Here is a 16,762-nt window from a genome sequence, read left to right as displayed (position 1 = left end):
GTCTTGTGCTAGAGCTCTATGCTTGATAGCTTCCGTGCTGTCACTGCCAAGAGTCGTATTCCAAACAGATGCCGCCGTCTCCGCGAATATGCGTCCTCTTGCCAAGTCGTTATTGGCGATGGCGAGCTGAGCAGCATTGACAAACGCCTGCGCGAAACCAACGTCCTCTCGTCCTTGCTCATTATAGCGCTCCAAGTGTGGTCACAATGTCACTGCGGACATGACAAAACTTCTTTTCTTTCGTAAAAGGATTTTCATTTAAGTGTCAGCACCACAATACAGATTAGCATTCCAAGGTTAATAGAGGCACCTGCTATAGTTGAGGATCTGACCCTACTGCATTCGATGCTCGCCATGACACCTGCGTCCTTTAGAAAGTGCGGTATTAAATATGACCTTTTTAGTAATTTCTATATTGGGAAATTCTCGGACCTCACACCACTCGTTGTTTTCCCATGGCCCTCAATTAGGCACATGCCGCACAGCCACTCACCTCGGCCGAAGCAAGCAAGGCAGCGGCACTTGCGACATGTCATAGTCACGTCAAAGTCTGGGTCCCGCCTCACAGATCATGCTCTTTTCGATTTTGTTTTTTAACATACAAGAAGTTACTCATTCCTCGCTTTACATTGATTATTATAGATCGTCCTCAAAAGCCTGCCACGAAAGGGATATCACCAAGGTTAAGATGAACGACAGTACTACCACCGAGGTGCCCAACCCCCATAACAAAACGCAAGCTGAGCTTTTGGATCTTGTCAACGCCTATGCTAAGAAGCATGGTCCCCCCGCCGAGTCTTACGATGGTGCGAAGAATACGCTCTTCGGCTGGACGGACGACGGCAATGGTGTCTGGGTTTTACCTGCCAACCAAGCCAATTTTAAGCGCTTCGAGGATATCGCTGGATCGCGGCCTCGTCTAAGTCAGTGTGAAATTATGGAGTTGGCTGGCGCAGAGTTCTTCGCGGATTGGAAAGACTCTGACCGAGCGAGAGCAGTGAAGGAGGCTAGGCCACAGGCAACGGACGAGGACAATGGAGCACGAGACCCGATCATGTAGAAAGGTCTTGACTTTGGCAAGTACGTGTTCACTAAGACAATGTACAATCACATATGAACTCGCAGTATTGGGTGAGGAAGCAGTCCGATATGAAAGTAAGAAGAGGAGAAATTACTACTCTATTCTTCAGTTCGAATTATCAAGATTATGAACTACGAATAAACCCAAAGGATGACTAATCCGTGGACATAGTCAAGGTAAGTAGTAATCCAAAGTATAGATTAGGACGATTAATCTTAACTGTAGAGTAATAGAGAGTAGAGAAAGGTTCTCCTTGCAGGGAGCTTGGATCTACGGAATACCGAGGTTTACTAATCTTGCTTCTTCTTTCTAAGTCTATACTAACTAGAATATAGCTTTAATACAGTTATAACTATCGCGGAATAGTATAGTTTTCTTATACTTATATCGGAAAATACTATAGCCCTTTATTCAGGTTATATTGATTTATACTATCTCTAAGGTAGGAACCTTTTCGGCTAGCTAATAAGCGAAGAGCTAGTCCTCAAAGGATTTCTATTTGAAGTGTCTAATGAAAAAGGATATCGAAAGGACTTGAGATTTGCTAGCGAGATATATCTTGACTATTATTCCTTGGGACCTTTTGAGGAAAATATCTACTTTCTTCCTCTAGCGGAGCTTTTACTACAATCCCAAAATCAAGGGTAAACGGGTATGCGGTCGTTTACTAGAATCTTCCAAGTAATAAAGGACGCCCAGAATCTAGGGAAACGGATATTCAATCGAATAGGAGATTGATATATTATATATAGTAGTAGCGATGGTTTCGTTCTAGATATCCCTTCATGGAAGAGACTGCTTAATCTTCATTCGCCTCCAGAGTTTGGGGAGGAGCTGGTCATTGTATAATAGTAATTCGTATAACGTCATGGGGACAGTGGCTTGAAGGTTGTACGGGATAATGTGACGAAATAGTATTGTTTATAAGAGTAGGACTTTAATCTTCTGGCAGAAGCTTGTTAATATCCATGGGCCGAAACTGCACCCTCCGGCGTAGCTGCTGATAAAGCTGCTAGACCGAGTGCCTATAGTTTGGCACTTTTAGGCATCCCGGTTTACCGAGCCGGGCTGGAACTTTCACAGTGAGTTTGAGTGAAGCCGATTTTGCTAGTGACTGTACTGCCATAAACTAAAATGGAGTCCAAAGGATACTCTTTCAAGGCGAAGACGCACCCAAGGTTGGCGTAACAGTTATTGTCAATGTCAACACGGGTACCCACTTTCCAACCTATCCGCACCATTTCGAGTTCTTCTAAATATTCTATAATTACTATATACAACTTTCGTTGTGAAAACTTGTTTTATAACCTAGAAATTACAACTAAATAATACTTCTACTTTCATATAACTTCTATTTATCTCTTAACTGCGACTTACTAATATAACGAAGTAGAATGTATAATCAAATGTATAGTAAACAATCAAGTAAGTCGAGTTTCAAGTAAATAAAAATACATATAAATGAAAAAGTATATTAATCTACTATTGTCTAATATAATATATTTCGAATATCTAGTTCTAGAAAAACTAAACTCTGATATAATACACGTGATATACAGTCTTACTTTACTATAGTAGAGATTTCAAAGAATTTCAATTGTCGGAATATATAGAACTCTGTTTAGTCTACTAGTAAATCTACTTCCTGAAAACACTATATAGCACGGTTTATAGAGTATATAGCTTATAGTTCCAGCGCATTATTTTCTGCCCAAGTATAATATATAGTAGTTTGCAGTAAAAACTCGGTATAGACTCTAGTAGGAGACTCTTCTGTATTATTCTAACAACTGTTAGATCTCGAGAACTGGAATAGCGACAAAGAGAGTATATCGAAGCTCAATACTCAGAAAGGCTTCGCCGATTTCTGAGGGCATGTCGATCAATATGCAGTAGTATATGTACTCGGAAGTGTTCAAGAAGCAGTCGAATTAGTGGAGATATATATATTGCCACAGCAATTACTGTATCAGCTAGAGCAATCGCCTCATCTATGTTTACGGCTATAGGGAGCGCAGCACTTCAAACTGGTCTGAAGAAGAAGATTCCAGCCTATGTTGCCGCCGCCGCATTGAAAGCTGGTCTCTCGCCATTTTCTGTTCCCGCTTTTGTCGGAGCTCTTGTCTCCGGTGACAAAGCAGCGCTATTGAGCATCCTAAATATGAATCCTGCAATCATTGGATCTGGAGTCGCCGCTCTGAAACAAGCATTCATGGATTCAATCAGAGTAGTATTTATTATTGGCGCTTCCTTCGGTGTAGTAGTATGTGTGGCCTGTCTGTTCATTGGAGATCTGAAAAGCACCATGAATTATCATGTGGATGCTCCTGTTGAAAATCTATCGGCGAAGGACAAGTATCATGGAGATGATCCCGTAAGCCGCAACAAGCCTTAGAGCTGGAGCTGGAGCGTAATAGTTACGATCATTTTCAAATCTGTCCTCTAAGTTGTAAGGCTCACCATATTCATAATCATTCAAAAGTATCATAAATACTAAAGGAGCTATGCACAATAAATCGCTAAAATTGACCCTAACCGATAATGATCATGATGGTGGTGTTCTTTTACGCCCAAGCTAGAGCGCGAAGCCAATAGGCAGCTATCGAAGATCCGCTAAGCCTACTCTAGTAAAACTTGCCCGGCTAAGCCCTACACAGCAAAGCCCACAGTAACCCACTGTCTGTTCTTTATAGCGTTCTCTATCCCTAACTCTCCATCCGTTCCTTACTCTAGCATACCACACCCTAATTCCATGCTTATTACGTCTGTATGATCTCCAATCACTTCCGAACATCCTATCCCTTTGATAATACCTTCGAATTAATATAATTATAAAGTATTAATGCTGTCCACCCTGCGCCTCCTCAAACGCAGCAAGGCTTCCAGCTGCTCTAGGCACGTGCTCAATCCTAGCAGCAGCCTTCGCTTCCCCCTTTGCTCCCGTAGCTAACGTGCTGCTCCTAGGAACTCCCCATCCGCCACCACCTGGCGTGTGTATCACACAACGATCACCAGCCTGCATCTGCACCATATTCTTAGGTCCTATATTAACCCAGCGCTCACTACCATCCGGATTCCTCTTGACCCAATAATTTACTCCTCGCTCGCCTTCGAGGCCACCGCTTCGGAGAATATCAGCATCATAAAGCGAGAGAAACTTCGTAGGAATCAACAAATGGGGGGCCTTACTCAAGACCATACGGAGCAATAACCCTCCTCTCTGTAATAACACTAAACTTCAACGGCGTCCGACACTCAATATCCCTCACAACACCATCACCACCGTCATGCACACCCCTCCCACCACTGCCTTCGCGGATACAGAATTCCCTCAAGATAACCGGATATCTCTTTTCGAGGCTCTCGGGATCCGTAATTCGCGTATTCGTCATATGAATAGCAACTCCGCTTGCACCATGCTGCTTCGACGTAGCTCCACTGCCTCCAGCAATTGTCTCTCCGAACGCGAACGCAGAGCCCGGGAGTGGGTTCCCATCTGCGTCGACGCCGCCGGAGCCGAAGAAGCCTAGGCAGTTCATGCAGCCCTGCGATGCGGCGGCTGCGCGGAACGCTTTTAATATGACGTCCACCACACGCTGGGAGGTTTGCGTGTTCCCTGCGCAAACGGCGGGTCCGGCAGAGGGGTTCAGGAAAGTGCCTGAGGGGAGTTTGACGGTGATGGGAGCGAGACAACCTTGGTTCATGGGGATGTCGGCGCCAATTAGTAGGCGGAGGGTGTAGATGATCGCCGAATATGTGATGGCTGGTGGTGCGTTGAGATTGCTGAGCATCTCGCAGCCGGTGCCGGCGAAGTCGAACACGGCAGTGCCGTTTTCGGAGATGGTGATGTTGAGGCGTATGGGCGAACCGTTGTCCATGAAGTCGATGGCTTGGAGTTTAGGGCCGAGGGTCTGGAGGGCGTGCTGGAGGTAGCCGCGCACCGCGAGTTCGGCGTTGTTTTGGATGGCTCGCATGTAGAGCTGGACAACCTCTTGCGTATACTCACCCATGAGCGCTCGGATAAGAGTGGCTCCCTTGTTGTTTGCTGCGACCTGCGCTTTAAGATCCGAAATGTTATCCGGTAGCCGTCTGCTTCCATTGCAGCCAGGGTATTTTCCAGGCTCGAGGAGAACCTTGATGATACCCTCCTCGTCGAAATGATCATTCTCGATCAGCTTGAACGAGCGCATTTGCGCCCCTTCTTGCCACAGTTCTATAGAGTCCGGAGGCATCGAGGTTCCGTTATACCCACCGATGTCAGTGTGATGCCCCCGGGCAGCAACGTAGAATGCGACGTTTTGATCCTGTCCAAACACCGGGGTGATGACGGTAATATCAGGAAGATGGGTACCTCCGCTCTCCGGGTGATTCGAGCACAAAACATCGCCTGGCTTCAACAAGTCTCCGTACAGCTCGTGCTGATACTGAACGGCATAGCTCATGGAGCCGAGATGGACGGGAATATGCGGTGCATTAGCAACAAGCCCAGCATCAGGCCCGAATATGGCACAAGAGAAATCAAGGCGCTCCTTGATGTTCAGAGAAACTGCGGTCTTTTGAAGTGTCCTGCCCATCTGCTCTGCGATACTCATGAAGCGATGTCCAAACACGGATAGCTGGATGGGATCGACGATTAGACCGGCATCCACGCATAGGCTGGCACCTGTACCCTTCTCCTTTGTGGCATTGATATCAATTACAACATGTGACGTGAGAATTCGAGCTTCAGCATCTGGTATAATAACCAGCGTTTGCGTATTATCGATGATCATCGCGGGACCCATGATCGATGTGCCAGCGGAGAGGCGCTCCAGCCTATAAACAGGGGTCGTCTGCTCGCCTCCAGATTTGAAGTAGGCCCTCGTCTTCAGATGTGTTAGAACGATGTAAGGATTCGGGGATATAAATTTACCTCTCTCTCAACCTGTTGTTCAAGTACAGGGAAAAATTTCATATTTTGCAACTCGTAACCCAAACGTTTTCCATCACCGTCATTCGTTCCACTCCTTCCCACACCTCTCACTCGCGCATCGTCGACCATGATTGGTTTGCCGGTAGGGAACACGAAACTAAATTCTCTTAGATGAGTTCGGAGAAATTCCGCCTCGTAATCGCCATCATCTGGCCTCAGGACCATCACCGGTGTCTCGGTGCCTTGGTATCTCATATTGAGATAGCACTCATGATAGATCTCCTCCCGTTGGATGCCTTGCTTAAGAAGATGCGCAGATGTGTTCGCCCTCAGCCTCTCGATACGTTGATCGAGGCGGCTCTTTGACTCCTTGCCGTACACTTCGTTGGTTGGCTCTTGTTCTTCATGAACAACATCTGCCAACGCCATACCATAAGCGGAGAGAATACTGGAGTACTTGTGGATGACGACTGTTTGAATTCCAAGTTTCACAGCAATCTCACAAGCATGTTGACCACCAGCACCTCCGAAGACGCCGAGACGATGCTTGCCGATTTCATAACCTTTGCCCTCGGTGAGGGACCGGATAGGTCGACACATGGCCTCGTTGGCCACATCAAGATAACCGAAAGCAATCTCCTCTGGACTCATAGATTTCCGAGTCGCTACATTGATCGAAGCTGTTAACAGTTTGAATTTCTCTGAAACGATTGTCGAATCCAGAGCCTCTTTCTCGCTCTTCCCGAAGATTTTGGGAAAGAGGTCGGGAATCAAGCGACCGAGAAATAGATTGGCATCGGTTACAGTTAATGGGCCGCCTTTCCGATAGCATGCCGGCCCTGGATGTGACGATGCACTTTCTGGACCGACTGTGAAGAGGCCATTTCGCCACGTTAAGATAGACCCTCCCCCAGCAGCGACAGTGTTGATATCTAGCTGGGGGCTCTGAATTGTTACTCCTGCTGTGGTACTCTCGAATACGTGTTCGAAGACACCACCAAATCTCGAAACGTCGGTAGAAGTCCCGCCCATGTCGAAAGCGACGATGGGTGTTTTGCTAATATCCTCGTAACAAGTTCTCGCACATCCAACAACGCCACCCGTTATGAGGATTAGCAATTGACAGTCTAACGGTCAGAATAGGCTTACCAGCAGGTCCACTCAAGATCCCTTTTAGACCGCTAAAACCCTTATGATTAACAAGTCCACCGTCGGACTGCATAAAATCACACTTGACATCATCTAAGTGTCCCCCTGAAAAACCCTTGACAAAACCTCGGAGATAATCCTTAATCTCAGGAGTGAGATAAGCATCTGCAGATGCAGAGCTTCCTCGCGGAATCATTTTAATCATTTTCGCAGCAACAGCAGAAGAGAGGGACACATGATTGAATCCCGCTTCCTGAGCAAGCTTACCAACACGCCGCTCGTGTTCACCGAAAATATGTGAGTGGGTAAAACAGACTGCGACAGTGTCAATACCGCCCTGTCGTAGTTCCTGAAGTGTGGTACGGATGGATATTTCGTCGAGAGGCTTCAAGATCCGCATCAGATCGCCACTTGAGCCGCGAACCAAGACTCCAGGGATTTCATTAACGTCGGTCCTAACGGTTCCGTCTATGTCCTCATCAAAACCTTCGATGGTCACTCGCTCATCAATCTCCCGGACTTCTGAGAAGAGAACTTCTGGTTTGGAGATGTTAAGGTCGAACAGCTTGGGACGCGATTGGTACCCGATTCTTAAAAGATCTCGGAAGCCTTTGGTAACAAGGAGCGCGTGGCGCCTGCCTTTTCGTTCCAAGAGAGCATTTGTTGCTACAGTCGTACCCATTCGTACGATGGCCAAATTCTCCTTGGGGAGTGGTATGCCCCTAGGAATCTCGGCGTCTCCGTACATTGATAGAACTCGTCTGATGCCTAGGAAGGAGAGTCAGTTAAGAATAATTTTACGAAGTGGGGGGGGACCAATGGCCCCATGAAAATGTGCACTCTACTAATCAAGCCGGGCAAGGTAGGTTACCTTCAGTAGGAGCATCTTGGTAATTCCCAGGATCGACTGAGAGCAGCTTCATAACTACATCTGGTTTGTTTGGGGAGCTTGCCCACACATCAGTAAAGGTTCCTCCCCGGTCTATGCCAAAGTATTAGCTGATTGTACACATAACCAGGGGGAAGGAGCAATACCAATAGCAATCTTTATTTGCCCGTTCGGGAGGTTTGGGGTGACTGAACCCATCTTGAATAATAAATTGGTCACCAAAAAGGAGAGGGGTTGTAGCGATTCACGAAGAAAATAGTTATGCTAAATGAAAGAAACAGAACTCAGAGCGGGAAAGGAGGCATATAAAGGACTCCCTTACGGTATAGAAGGGTTTTCTCTCAACCGGAGTAACACTTAAGGATGCGCGGATCGGAGACGTGGGAAATATCTATCAGCCATTACCATTCATTGGCCGCTGATAGCATGGTTCCACGAGGAAGGTCTATACGGCTAACTTCCCCACGCGGGATATCCTCACCCACACGATCATAGCGTTGAGATGGCGACTGTTGAGTCCTAATCAGCTAGCTTATCGGCAGCGGAGCGGAGTGGACATTTGCCCAGCCACATTTCCCGACACGGTGGGCCTGGTTAGAAGGTCGACACGAAGGGCCAAGGGATCGAAGGTGGGGCTTCTAGCTCTCTCTCCTTTGAAACTACTTATACCATGACTCAATTGGCCACTCCCGCCAAGTCTCATCCACTCGTCGTGTTGACCTTCTAACCCTTAACCACCCCACGAAAATCTCCTCAGGGCTAGGGAGAAATATACACTATTCGACTATGTCCCGACTCCATGGTCGCCGTCACGACCTTCCATGTTTCCCGGGATTGGAGAAAGTGTGGGGAAGTTCCCGGTCGTCGTTATCGAAAAAGATATGCGGTTTGATAGCCCCATTCGCTATCTCCTCCCTAAACTCTATGCAGACCTCCTGTATCTATTAAGTCTTTCGGGATTGAAGATATATAATCGGTCTAATCCTCTCTCCTTCGCCATTATTCATCTTCATTCACAACTCCTCGAATGAAATTTGCCACCACGATGTCTCAGCCGATTACTGACGACAAGGCTACTATGTCCGATGTAGAAGCAGCTAGCCAAAATGAAAAGAAGAATGTTGCATCCGGCGCCCCAGCTGACGTCGACAAAGCGGCGGGCTTTCTGTTGAACACCGAGGGATACGATAATCTTACACCAGAGGCAGAGAAGAAACTGAAGCAGAAGATCGATTGGATCATGATCCCAATGGCACGTATAGTTTTCTCCGAGCTACAACGAAGGTGTCTAATTCCGCGTAGCTTTTTCTGGTTGCAACTCTTGGTGCAGTTGACAAAGTTGCCTTGGGCACCTCGGCGCTTTATGGTCTCAAAGAGACCAACCACCTCGTGGGTCAACAGTACAGCTGGCTCGGTTCTATTCTATCCTTGGGTGCTATCGTTGGAATGCCTCTCTCGTCGTACCTCATCCAACGGTTGCCTAGTGCAAAATACCTATGCGCCTGCTCTATTGGATGGTCGGCCATGTCTTTACTAATGCCTGCTTGCTCAAACTTCGCGGGTCTTGCAGCTCTTAGATTTCTCATGGGTAGGTTTGCACCTGGCCACAGAAATTATGTGACTAACAATGTGTAGGGATGTTTGAAGCAATTATCGTTCCTGGAATCAGTCTTATCATCGCAGGCTTCTACAGAAAGGACGAACAGCCACCTAGAAACGCGCTTGTGTTTGCAGCGGCGAGTTCAATCGTCAACGGCTTTCTCTCATGGGCTATCGGCCATGTGCCCGCATCTGCCCCTCTACATATTTGGCAGTACCTCTTCCTTCTTACTGGTATGTTATCCAATTTCCAACCAGCCTATAGTTGATCTAACCTTCCACAGGATCAATCTCCATGCTTTGGTCTATATTCGCATTTATCTATCTCCCAGATGATCCGATGAATGCCAAGTTTCTCAACAAAGAGCAGAAGTACCACGCTGTTCGACGTCTAGCAGCCAACAAGACCGGTATCGTCAACAAAAAGTTCAAGATAGAGCAGGCAAGGGAAGCATTCCTTGACCCAAAAACTTGGATCTTATTCTTTTTTAACATTGCCATCAATATTCCAAACGGAGGTAAGCACATCAACATTCTAATAAGTCATGATGGTGCTCATGTTAATTATGGATAGGTCTTACGACATTCGGTGGATTGATTATTGCCGGTCTTGGTTTCTCTGGCATTAATGCTTCTCTTCTTAGCATGCCAACAGGAGTGATGTCTACCCTCGCTGCCTTCACCTTCTCCCTTGCCGCTGCTAAATGGAATAATCGCCGCTGTCTTGTTACTATCATCGCATGTGTAATTCCAATTGTTGGAGCTGCCATAGTCTATGCAGTCCCCCGCACGAATTTGGGGGGCCAGATGGTCGGCTTATATTTGATGTATACTTACTTCGGCCCATACGTCGTCGGTATGTATTCTATCAAATTTTCAAGCATATGGACTCTGACAAATGATAGGAATCTCTCTCGCGCAAGCAAATACTGCTGGTCATACTAAAAAGACTGTTGTCTTCGCCATACTGTATATAGGGTACGCTGTGGGTAACTTAATAGGCCCTCAAACCTTCCGGGAATCACAAGCACCAGCTTACACTGGAGGGTTTATTGCCATGATTGCCTGCTACTGTGTCTGTATTGGTCTCATGGCCTTGTATTGGGCCCTGGCTGTTATGCAGAACAGGAAGATTGATGCGCAGGAAAGCACCGGAGCTGACTTGCTGGATGGATTCACGGATTTGACAGATCAGCAGCAGGAAGGCTTCCGCTACACCACGTAATGCGGACTTATTTGCACGATGAGAGGTTGTGGCGTGTGGAAAGTATTGATTAGAGGCGGAGGAGTATGTGGTGATAGGTTAGAACTTGCAATACATCGCTTCTTAATTATATATAACGTTTTAAGTTTATCTTAAGAATTTTGCTCAACTTAAAAAAATAACTAATCATCAATGGGTACAGTAAAATGCCTATCTATCGTACACAAATTTGCTAAAATATTGGAGCATCTGCTTCTAAAAATATTTATGCCGTTTATTAGTTGTGGAGACTACAATGGGGGCAGAACTTCTTCCGAATATATCTCTAAATGTCAACTTCGTCCTTGATATAATAACCCTAGGTTTAGTAATGTCTCTAATGGGGATCTTTTATTAAATTTAACAATATCTATATCAAACAAGTTGGTTTCCTTCTACAATAATATCCATATCTCATCATTAAATCCCGCAATACCCCGCTCTTTATTATCGCATGTTAATTGTTAGTGATAGCAGGAGGCTTGGCTTGAAGTTCCTTTTATCACCTCGGTGGTTGAGTAATTGGTTAGCGTCGTCGTCGCGACGACCTTCCACCCAGGTCAACATCTCCACCCCGCCTTCATTTATCGTCCCATCTTCAAATATAATCTCGTCCCGCAAACTTTCGCGATGACATCTTTTCAACCTCTCTCCTTACTCCTACCTCCATCAAGATGCCTTCCCACGGAGCTCCAACCGCCAAAAACGCCAGCATCTTAATTGTCGGTGGAGGGGTTTTTGGCCTCTCCTCAGCCCTCCAGCTGTCGAAGAATGGCTACACAAACATCACAGTTATTGACCGGGAAGCTGTACCAAGTCCTTACTCCGCTGGGAATGACCTAAACAAAATCGTGCGCGCAGAGTATGAGGATCCATTCTACGCGAAGCTCGCCCTGGTATGCTCCCTGCCTTTCTAACAATTCGCGGCTCTCGTTCAGTATGTTTTTACTTAATAACTTAATAACGTCGAATTATGTTACTAGAATGCAATAAAGCAATGGCAGACGCCCTTCTGGGCGCCTTATTACAAACCCACCGGTTACCTCGTTGCGATATCCCCGGATGCACCCCAGAAAGCGCGCGACTCCCTCCAGAAGTCACTCGCCTCAATAAAGAACGATCCCGCATTCAAACATGGTTCCTTCACCGCCATTGGTAGCGCAAAGGATGCAAAGGGCTGTGCTCCAATGTTAAATGGTAATATGGAAGGTTGGTCAGGGTATTTCAATCGACATGCGGGGTATGCGAGAGCTGCGAAAGCGCTCGAGCACGCAGCCAAAACATGCAATGAGATGGGGGTGAAATTTGTTACTGGAGATAATGGCTACGCCGTCGAGCTTCAATTTAGAGACGAATTACAAGGGCGGAGGATATGTACAGGTGTGAAAACCACCAATGGTACTATCTACCAAGCCGCGCAGACAATCCTCTGCTTGGGAGCACACATTGGGACTCTCCTCCCGGAGATCTCCTACCAAGTCATGGCAAAAGCATGGTCCGTCGCACACATCCAGTTGAGTGCTGAAGAGGTGGAGGAGATGAAAGACTGCCCAGTTGTGAATTGCAGGGATCTCGGGTTCTTCTTCGAGCCAGATGAAGATACCGGACTTCTCAAGTTGAGTGCCAACGGTGCTGGGTATACAAATTATGTTACCTCGCCTGGTTTCCAGGAGCAGATTTCTATCCCGACCCCATCAGTTAAAGGTATACCCAAAGAGGACGAAGAGCTGATTAAGCGCCTGATCAGTAACACCATGCCGAAGTTCTCTGGGAGGCAATTGGTGAATAAGTTCATTTGCTGGTGTGGTGACACCGCAGAATCTGACTTTATCATCGATTTTCTCCCCGGCGTGGAGGGCTTGATGGTCGCTGGTGGAGATAGTGGACATGCGTTCAAGATGTTACCGGTCGTCGGAGAATGGGTGGCGAACGTTATAATGGAGGGCGAGCAAAGTATCACTAGATGGAAATGGAAAGATGGTAAGGCGAGCAGTGATGATATATCATGGCGAGTGGGGACCGTCAGAGATATCAAGGAAGCCATGAGCCTAAACACAAGGAGCCAAATCTAGGACTGAGCTCCCCGTAACTTGATGCATGGAAAGGGATGTGTTGCTGTTTTCGAGTTGCCGAATGCAAGAAATGACGTTTAAAGTCGCCTTGAAATTCCCCCTGACTAAGTAGTTTCCTTCTTTCTTACAGGCTCGCTCGGATTAACCGTGTTCTTTATTGTTTTTTAAGGCTACTGAAGCATCAGCAATGTGCTGGCAATGCATTCCCCTGTCTCCGACCTTCGCCATTTGCTTCGTTGACGTTCGCCAGAGGCTTGAAACAGGATCTAAGCGATTCCTAGCCAGTGGCATGTAAACTCTTGAAAACTAACACTCGCCCTGTTAAGGCGACTAACTATTTGCCAAGCATGAGGTTAACCTGGCTCGCCGAGATAGTTTGGACTGCTATCCAACGTGACTAGAATTACGTTGGGGATATAAGTAACCCCTTCAGGACGGCAGCAGAACATATCTTATGTAGACATATCTATATTTTCGACATGTTCAGCCATCGTACGATCATGACTCAAAACCATAGCTTCAGGTCGTATTGAATTGACGTAATATTCCGCATCCCCCTTACTTCGTAAAACGTTTGGAAAAGAGGCACGTGACCTTATGATAACCGAGTTGCTCCGCTTTTTGGGCAGATATCGGATAACAGAAAGTCTCGACCCTTTCACTCCAGACCCTCCCAGCTTGCAGAGCACACACACCATTATAGTGCTGAAGCATTTCGAGGATGGTTTTGATGTAGCCATGGTCCACTTCGAAGCAGCTGTACATCATGCAACGACGGATGAATGAAGGCCGACGACGGACTGGATGCTGGACTTGCAAATGTAAGTTGCTATCGCCAGATTCGCCCCTGTCCTTCCCCTCGGTACGAAGTAGTACACCAGGTGCCAAAATTGACCATGACTCAGCAAAGCATGTGCAATGTACCGAAGAAAGACCGTCGTGTTCTCGCTGCTTGAGATTACATCTTGATTGCCAGTACGGGCTCCGGCTGCTCTGGAAAGAGGACGCCCTCCAAAGAAACATCAGTCTTGGCCGTGAAGGTTCTTAGTCAAATCCTTCCCCGTATTCTCTAGAGAAGTAACTAATGTCATTACATAGGAAAATGGTCCAAGACACACAAAAAGTGTCAGAACGTAAGGTCTGACCCCGGAAAACTATTTAAGCCCATCAATTTGAGTGCTTATACTGGCGAATGGATATTTTTAAACGCTACTAAAAATGACTTCACTATATGTTCTATTATGAACTACGATCCTTCAGACTATCCTTCCAACGATTTAGAGCCCGAGCTGGAAACAGAAACTCTGGATCTGATCCCACCCGAGCTTGATCAAGTTGAGGCAGATCCAGGTCAGGAAATGGCCATCTATCAACCAGGTGGCTCTCTCTGCATGTGGTCGTATTCGACCGTTGAAGGAAACCTATTCAATTACTTCATCGTTTCAATATGTCCTAGCTGCTCTTTAAGCGAATCCGATAACCCTTACCTTACCTACCTCGTACCTATGTCCTTTAATTTTCCGACATTGCAAAATGCCTTGCTGGCTGTTTCAGCAAACCAACTTCGGCTCTTGAACGACAAGCGGTTCGAAATGGAGGCCTGGTATCATAAATCCAAAGCTATCCAAGGCGTTCAGAGAGCGATTGATGCAGGTCGTGTTGATGTTGGCATCGTGGCGACAGTTTTGATGCTTTGCTTCTATGACGTATGAGAACATCCTAGCATGTTTCCTAGGCATAAAATCGTTACTAAGACTAACGGGGAAGTAGATTTCAGATGGCTGCAATCGAGCCTGGGTCACCCATCTTCGTGGTGGCCTGACCTTGCTTGATCAACTCTCGCAGTCTGCAGGTCCTAGAGAAGATAGTAATCTGCACGCCTTCCTTCGGATGTATTTTGTTGCCCACGACATCATGAGCCGCACTGCGTGTGACGAGATAGACGTCGACCACAGTCGCGAATGGGTAGAAGACGAGACGATCGACGAGATTGATGTGCTAATGGGGTGCTCGAGAAGCCTGATGAATCTTGTGCGGAGAATTTCAACTCTAGCATCCCACGCGAAAATGGCAAGTATCCCTCGACAAATAAATTTAGAACTCACTAATTTACAATCAAAGATATCCCAGAGAATCGGTGGACAGACGTCAGAAATCGAAGCACTCATAGTCTCACGTGACTTAATCGAGCGATCAATCCAGTCCCTTAAACAAATTCTTCCAAGCGGCGTACGCGAATCATCAACGCTTCCGAGAATAGCAGAAATAAAACGTCTAACAGCACTACTTTACCTCCACGAACGACTCATTATGCTCCCTTCTTCACATACCCAAGGTAACTCACCTACAGTCTGCCGCTTCCAACTTATCGCCACAATAATATCCCTTATAAGCACACTCCCCGACTCCCCGACCTTGCTCTGGCCTTTGTTCATCCTTGGAAACACAGCTTTAGGTCTCGACGAGGAGCAGAGACGGTTTGTCCATCAGAGACTTACCACTTTGCGGAAAGTGAGGAATCTAGGGAGTGTAAGAAGAGCAAGGCTAGTTGTTGAGGATACGTGGAAGAAAATTGATCTAGAAGTCAAGGAACCTACACATGGGGCGTGGTTAACGAGAAGAACTCGGAATATTATTAGTTTAGCTTAAGAAATTCAATTACGACAAGACATATTATCATACCTAGAGAGAAGTTTTATGGAACTGTTTCACGGGGTCTAGCTAAAAGACTCATTATATAAATTATATAACTAACTAAAGAAAGTAGTTAACGATAATATACAGAGTAGTGAACGTCGCTATGGGAAGAGTAATACGCTTATAGTTGCCAGCTGTGAAGTTAGCGTTATCCACGTTAGATATTGTACTAAGTAAAGTTATATTATCGATTAAGCAAGTAAGAAGCTGATTAAGTACTTCTTATATTTAGGAAATCTTTCGTTGTATTACAAGCCGAATACAAATAGAACAATGTAAAAGTTAACTGTATTACAAGGAGAATTAACTAAAGAGAGAACTAAGAGAGTTCTTGTACAAAAAGTATAAATAGAAGTAGCGCTTATACAAATAGTCACGTGACCTAGCTAGTGACGTAAATGTGACAATGTTGGACGTTTAATATGTACGCCTTCCTGCTAACTGACTACGTACAGCGTTATGTGATTATATCACGTGATTTACTGAAAAAGATATATACTTCTAGAAAAGTTGTATTCCTTCTTCTTCTTTTTTTAGTTTAATATCTTCGTATTTATAGTTATAGTCGAATAGAGAAATAGTTTTTTAATTACAAAGTATTGCTATTTATATCTGTAATATTATATTAAACTCATTTATCTCTATTCTGAGAAAGATTCGAAATATATTTTATACTTTATTAAATCATACATCAGCTAAGGGGAAGCGAGGGTTCAGACCTCCGTATTAATAAAATAGCTTACAAATTACTTTCATTCTACGAGATTACTGGAGTTTATTCCATTAAATACAGCCGCCTACCCAAACCCAGATTAAATTCTAAGTCCACCGAATTGACGCTCCAAGTCGGTCGCAGGTCTGACACCACCAACGACCTCATGATCATGACCGCCGACCGGAGAACCACATTGTGGGCATTGAGAGGTTTCCATTGGCATACCACACTCTCCAATCGTAAATGGGTGGCCATTCTCACAGTAATACCAATGCCCAGTCCCTCTAAAGTCATTTGCCATGGCTGCATACACAGCAGCCTTCTCCTCATTGCTCACTGGCATATAAAATGTCGAATCGCGCAGCATCTTCTCCACTTCCTCAACTTCGTTTCTCATGCCTGCTG

At 45.9% G+C, this 16,762-nt stretch overlaps 7 protein-coding genes across 7 annotated transcripts; 5 read left to right on the top strand and 2 right to left on the bottom strand.

Annotated features, from left to right (window-relative positions):
* Window positions 1-688: 688 nt before the first annotated feature.
* Window positions 689-1,060, top strand: BP5553_08491 (uncharacterized protein; the record flags this gene model as incomplete). The annotated part of the gene is made up of 1 exon (XM_032017114.1): window positions 689-1,060. One exon carries the CDS (start codon window positions 689-691, stop codon window positions 1,058-1,060), a length of 372 nt encoding a protein of 123 aa, XP_031866545.1.
* A 2,014-nt stretch (window positions 1,061-3,074) lies between these two features.
* Window positions 3,075-3,476, top strand: BP5553_08490 (uncharacterized protein; the record flags this gene model as incomplete). The annotated part of the gene is made up of 1 exon (XM_032017113.1): window positions 3,075-3,476. The coding sequence occupies one exon, from the start codon at window positions 3,075-3,077 to the stop codon at window positions 3,474-3,476; it is 402 nt and encodes a 133-aa protein (XP_031866544.1).
* A 444-nt stretch (window positions 3,477-3,920) lies between these two features.
* BP5553_08489 (Uncharacterized protein) lies at window positions 3,921-8,229 on the bottom strand (the record flags this gene model as incomplete). The annotated part of the gene is made up of 6 exons (XM_032017112.1): window positions 3,921-4,203; window positions 4,271-5,946; window positions 5,994-7,050; window positions 7,118-7,910; window positions 8,014-8,124; window positions 8,178-8,229. 6 exons carry the CDS (start codon window positions 8,227-8,229, stop codon window positions 3,921-3,923), a joined length of 3,972 nt encoding a protein of 1,323 aa, XP_031866543.1.
* An 847-nt stretch (window positions 8,230-9,076) lies between these two features.
* On the top strand, window positions 9,077-10,855 carry BP5553_08488 (Uncharacterized protein; the record flags this gene model as incomplete). The annotated part of the gene is made up of 6 exons (XM_032017111.1): window positions 9,077-9,287; window positions 9,362-9,619; window positions 9,667-9,864; window positions 9,915-10,148; window positions 10,205-10,486; window positions 10,536-10,855. The coding sequence occupies 6 exons, from the start codon at window positions 9,077-9,079 to the stop codon at window positions 10,853-10,855; spliced, it is 1,503 nt and encodes a 500-aa protein (XP_031866542.1).
* Window positions 10,856-11,547: 692 nt separating this feature from the next.
* On the top strand, window positions 11,548-12,945 carry BP5553_08487 (uncharacterized protein; the record flags this gene model as incomplete). The annotated part of the gene is made up of 2 exons (XM_032017110.1): window positions 11,548-11,769; window positions 11,857-12,945. The coding sequence occupies 2 exons, from the start codon at window positions 11,548-11,550 to the stop codon at window positions 12,943-12,945; spliced, it is 1,311 nt and encodes a 436-aa protein (XP_031866541.1).
* Window positions 12,946-13,711: 766 nt separating this feature from the next.
* BP5553_08486 (uncharacterized protein) lies at window positions 13,712-15,594 on the top strand (the record flags this gene model as incomplete). Its single annotated transcript, XM_032017109.1, has 3 exons — window positions 13,712-13,985; window positions 14,044-14,651; window positions 14,716-15,594. The coding sequence occupies 3 exons, from the start codon at window positions 13,712-13,714 to the stop codon at window positions 15,592-15,594; spliced, it is 1,761 nt and encodes a 586-aa protein (XP_031866540.1).
* Window positions 15,595-16,454: 860 nt separating this feature from the next.
* BP5553_08485 (uncharacterized protein) lies at window positions 16,455-16,754 on the bottom strand (the record flags this gene model as incomplete). The annotated part of the gene is made up of 1 exon (XM_032017108.1): window positions 16,455-16,754. The coding sequence occupies one exon, from the start codon at window positions 16,752-16,754 to the stop codon at window positions 16,455-16,457; it is 300 nt and encodes a 99-aa protein (XP_031866539.1).
* Between the last annotated feature and the right edge of the window lie 8 nt (window positions 16,755-16,762).

This window comes from Venustampulla echinocandica (genome assembly GCF_003357145.1).
Source record: "Venustampulla echinocandica strain BP 5553 chromosome Unknown scaffold_8, whole genome shotgun sequence".
NCBI classification, from domain to species: Eukaryota; Fungi; Ascomycota; class Leotiomycetes; order Helotiales; family Pleuroascaceae; genus Venustampulla; species Venustampulla echinocandica.
This window is presented reverse-complemented; position numbering and strand designations above follow the sequence as displayed.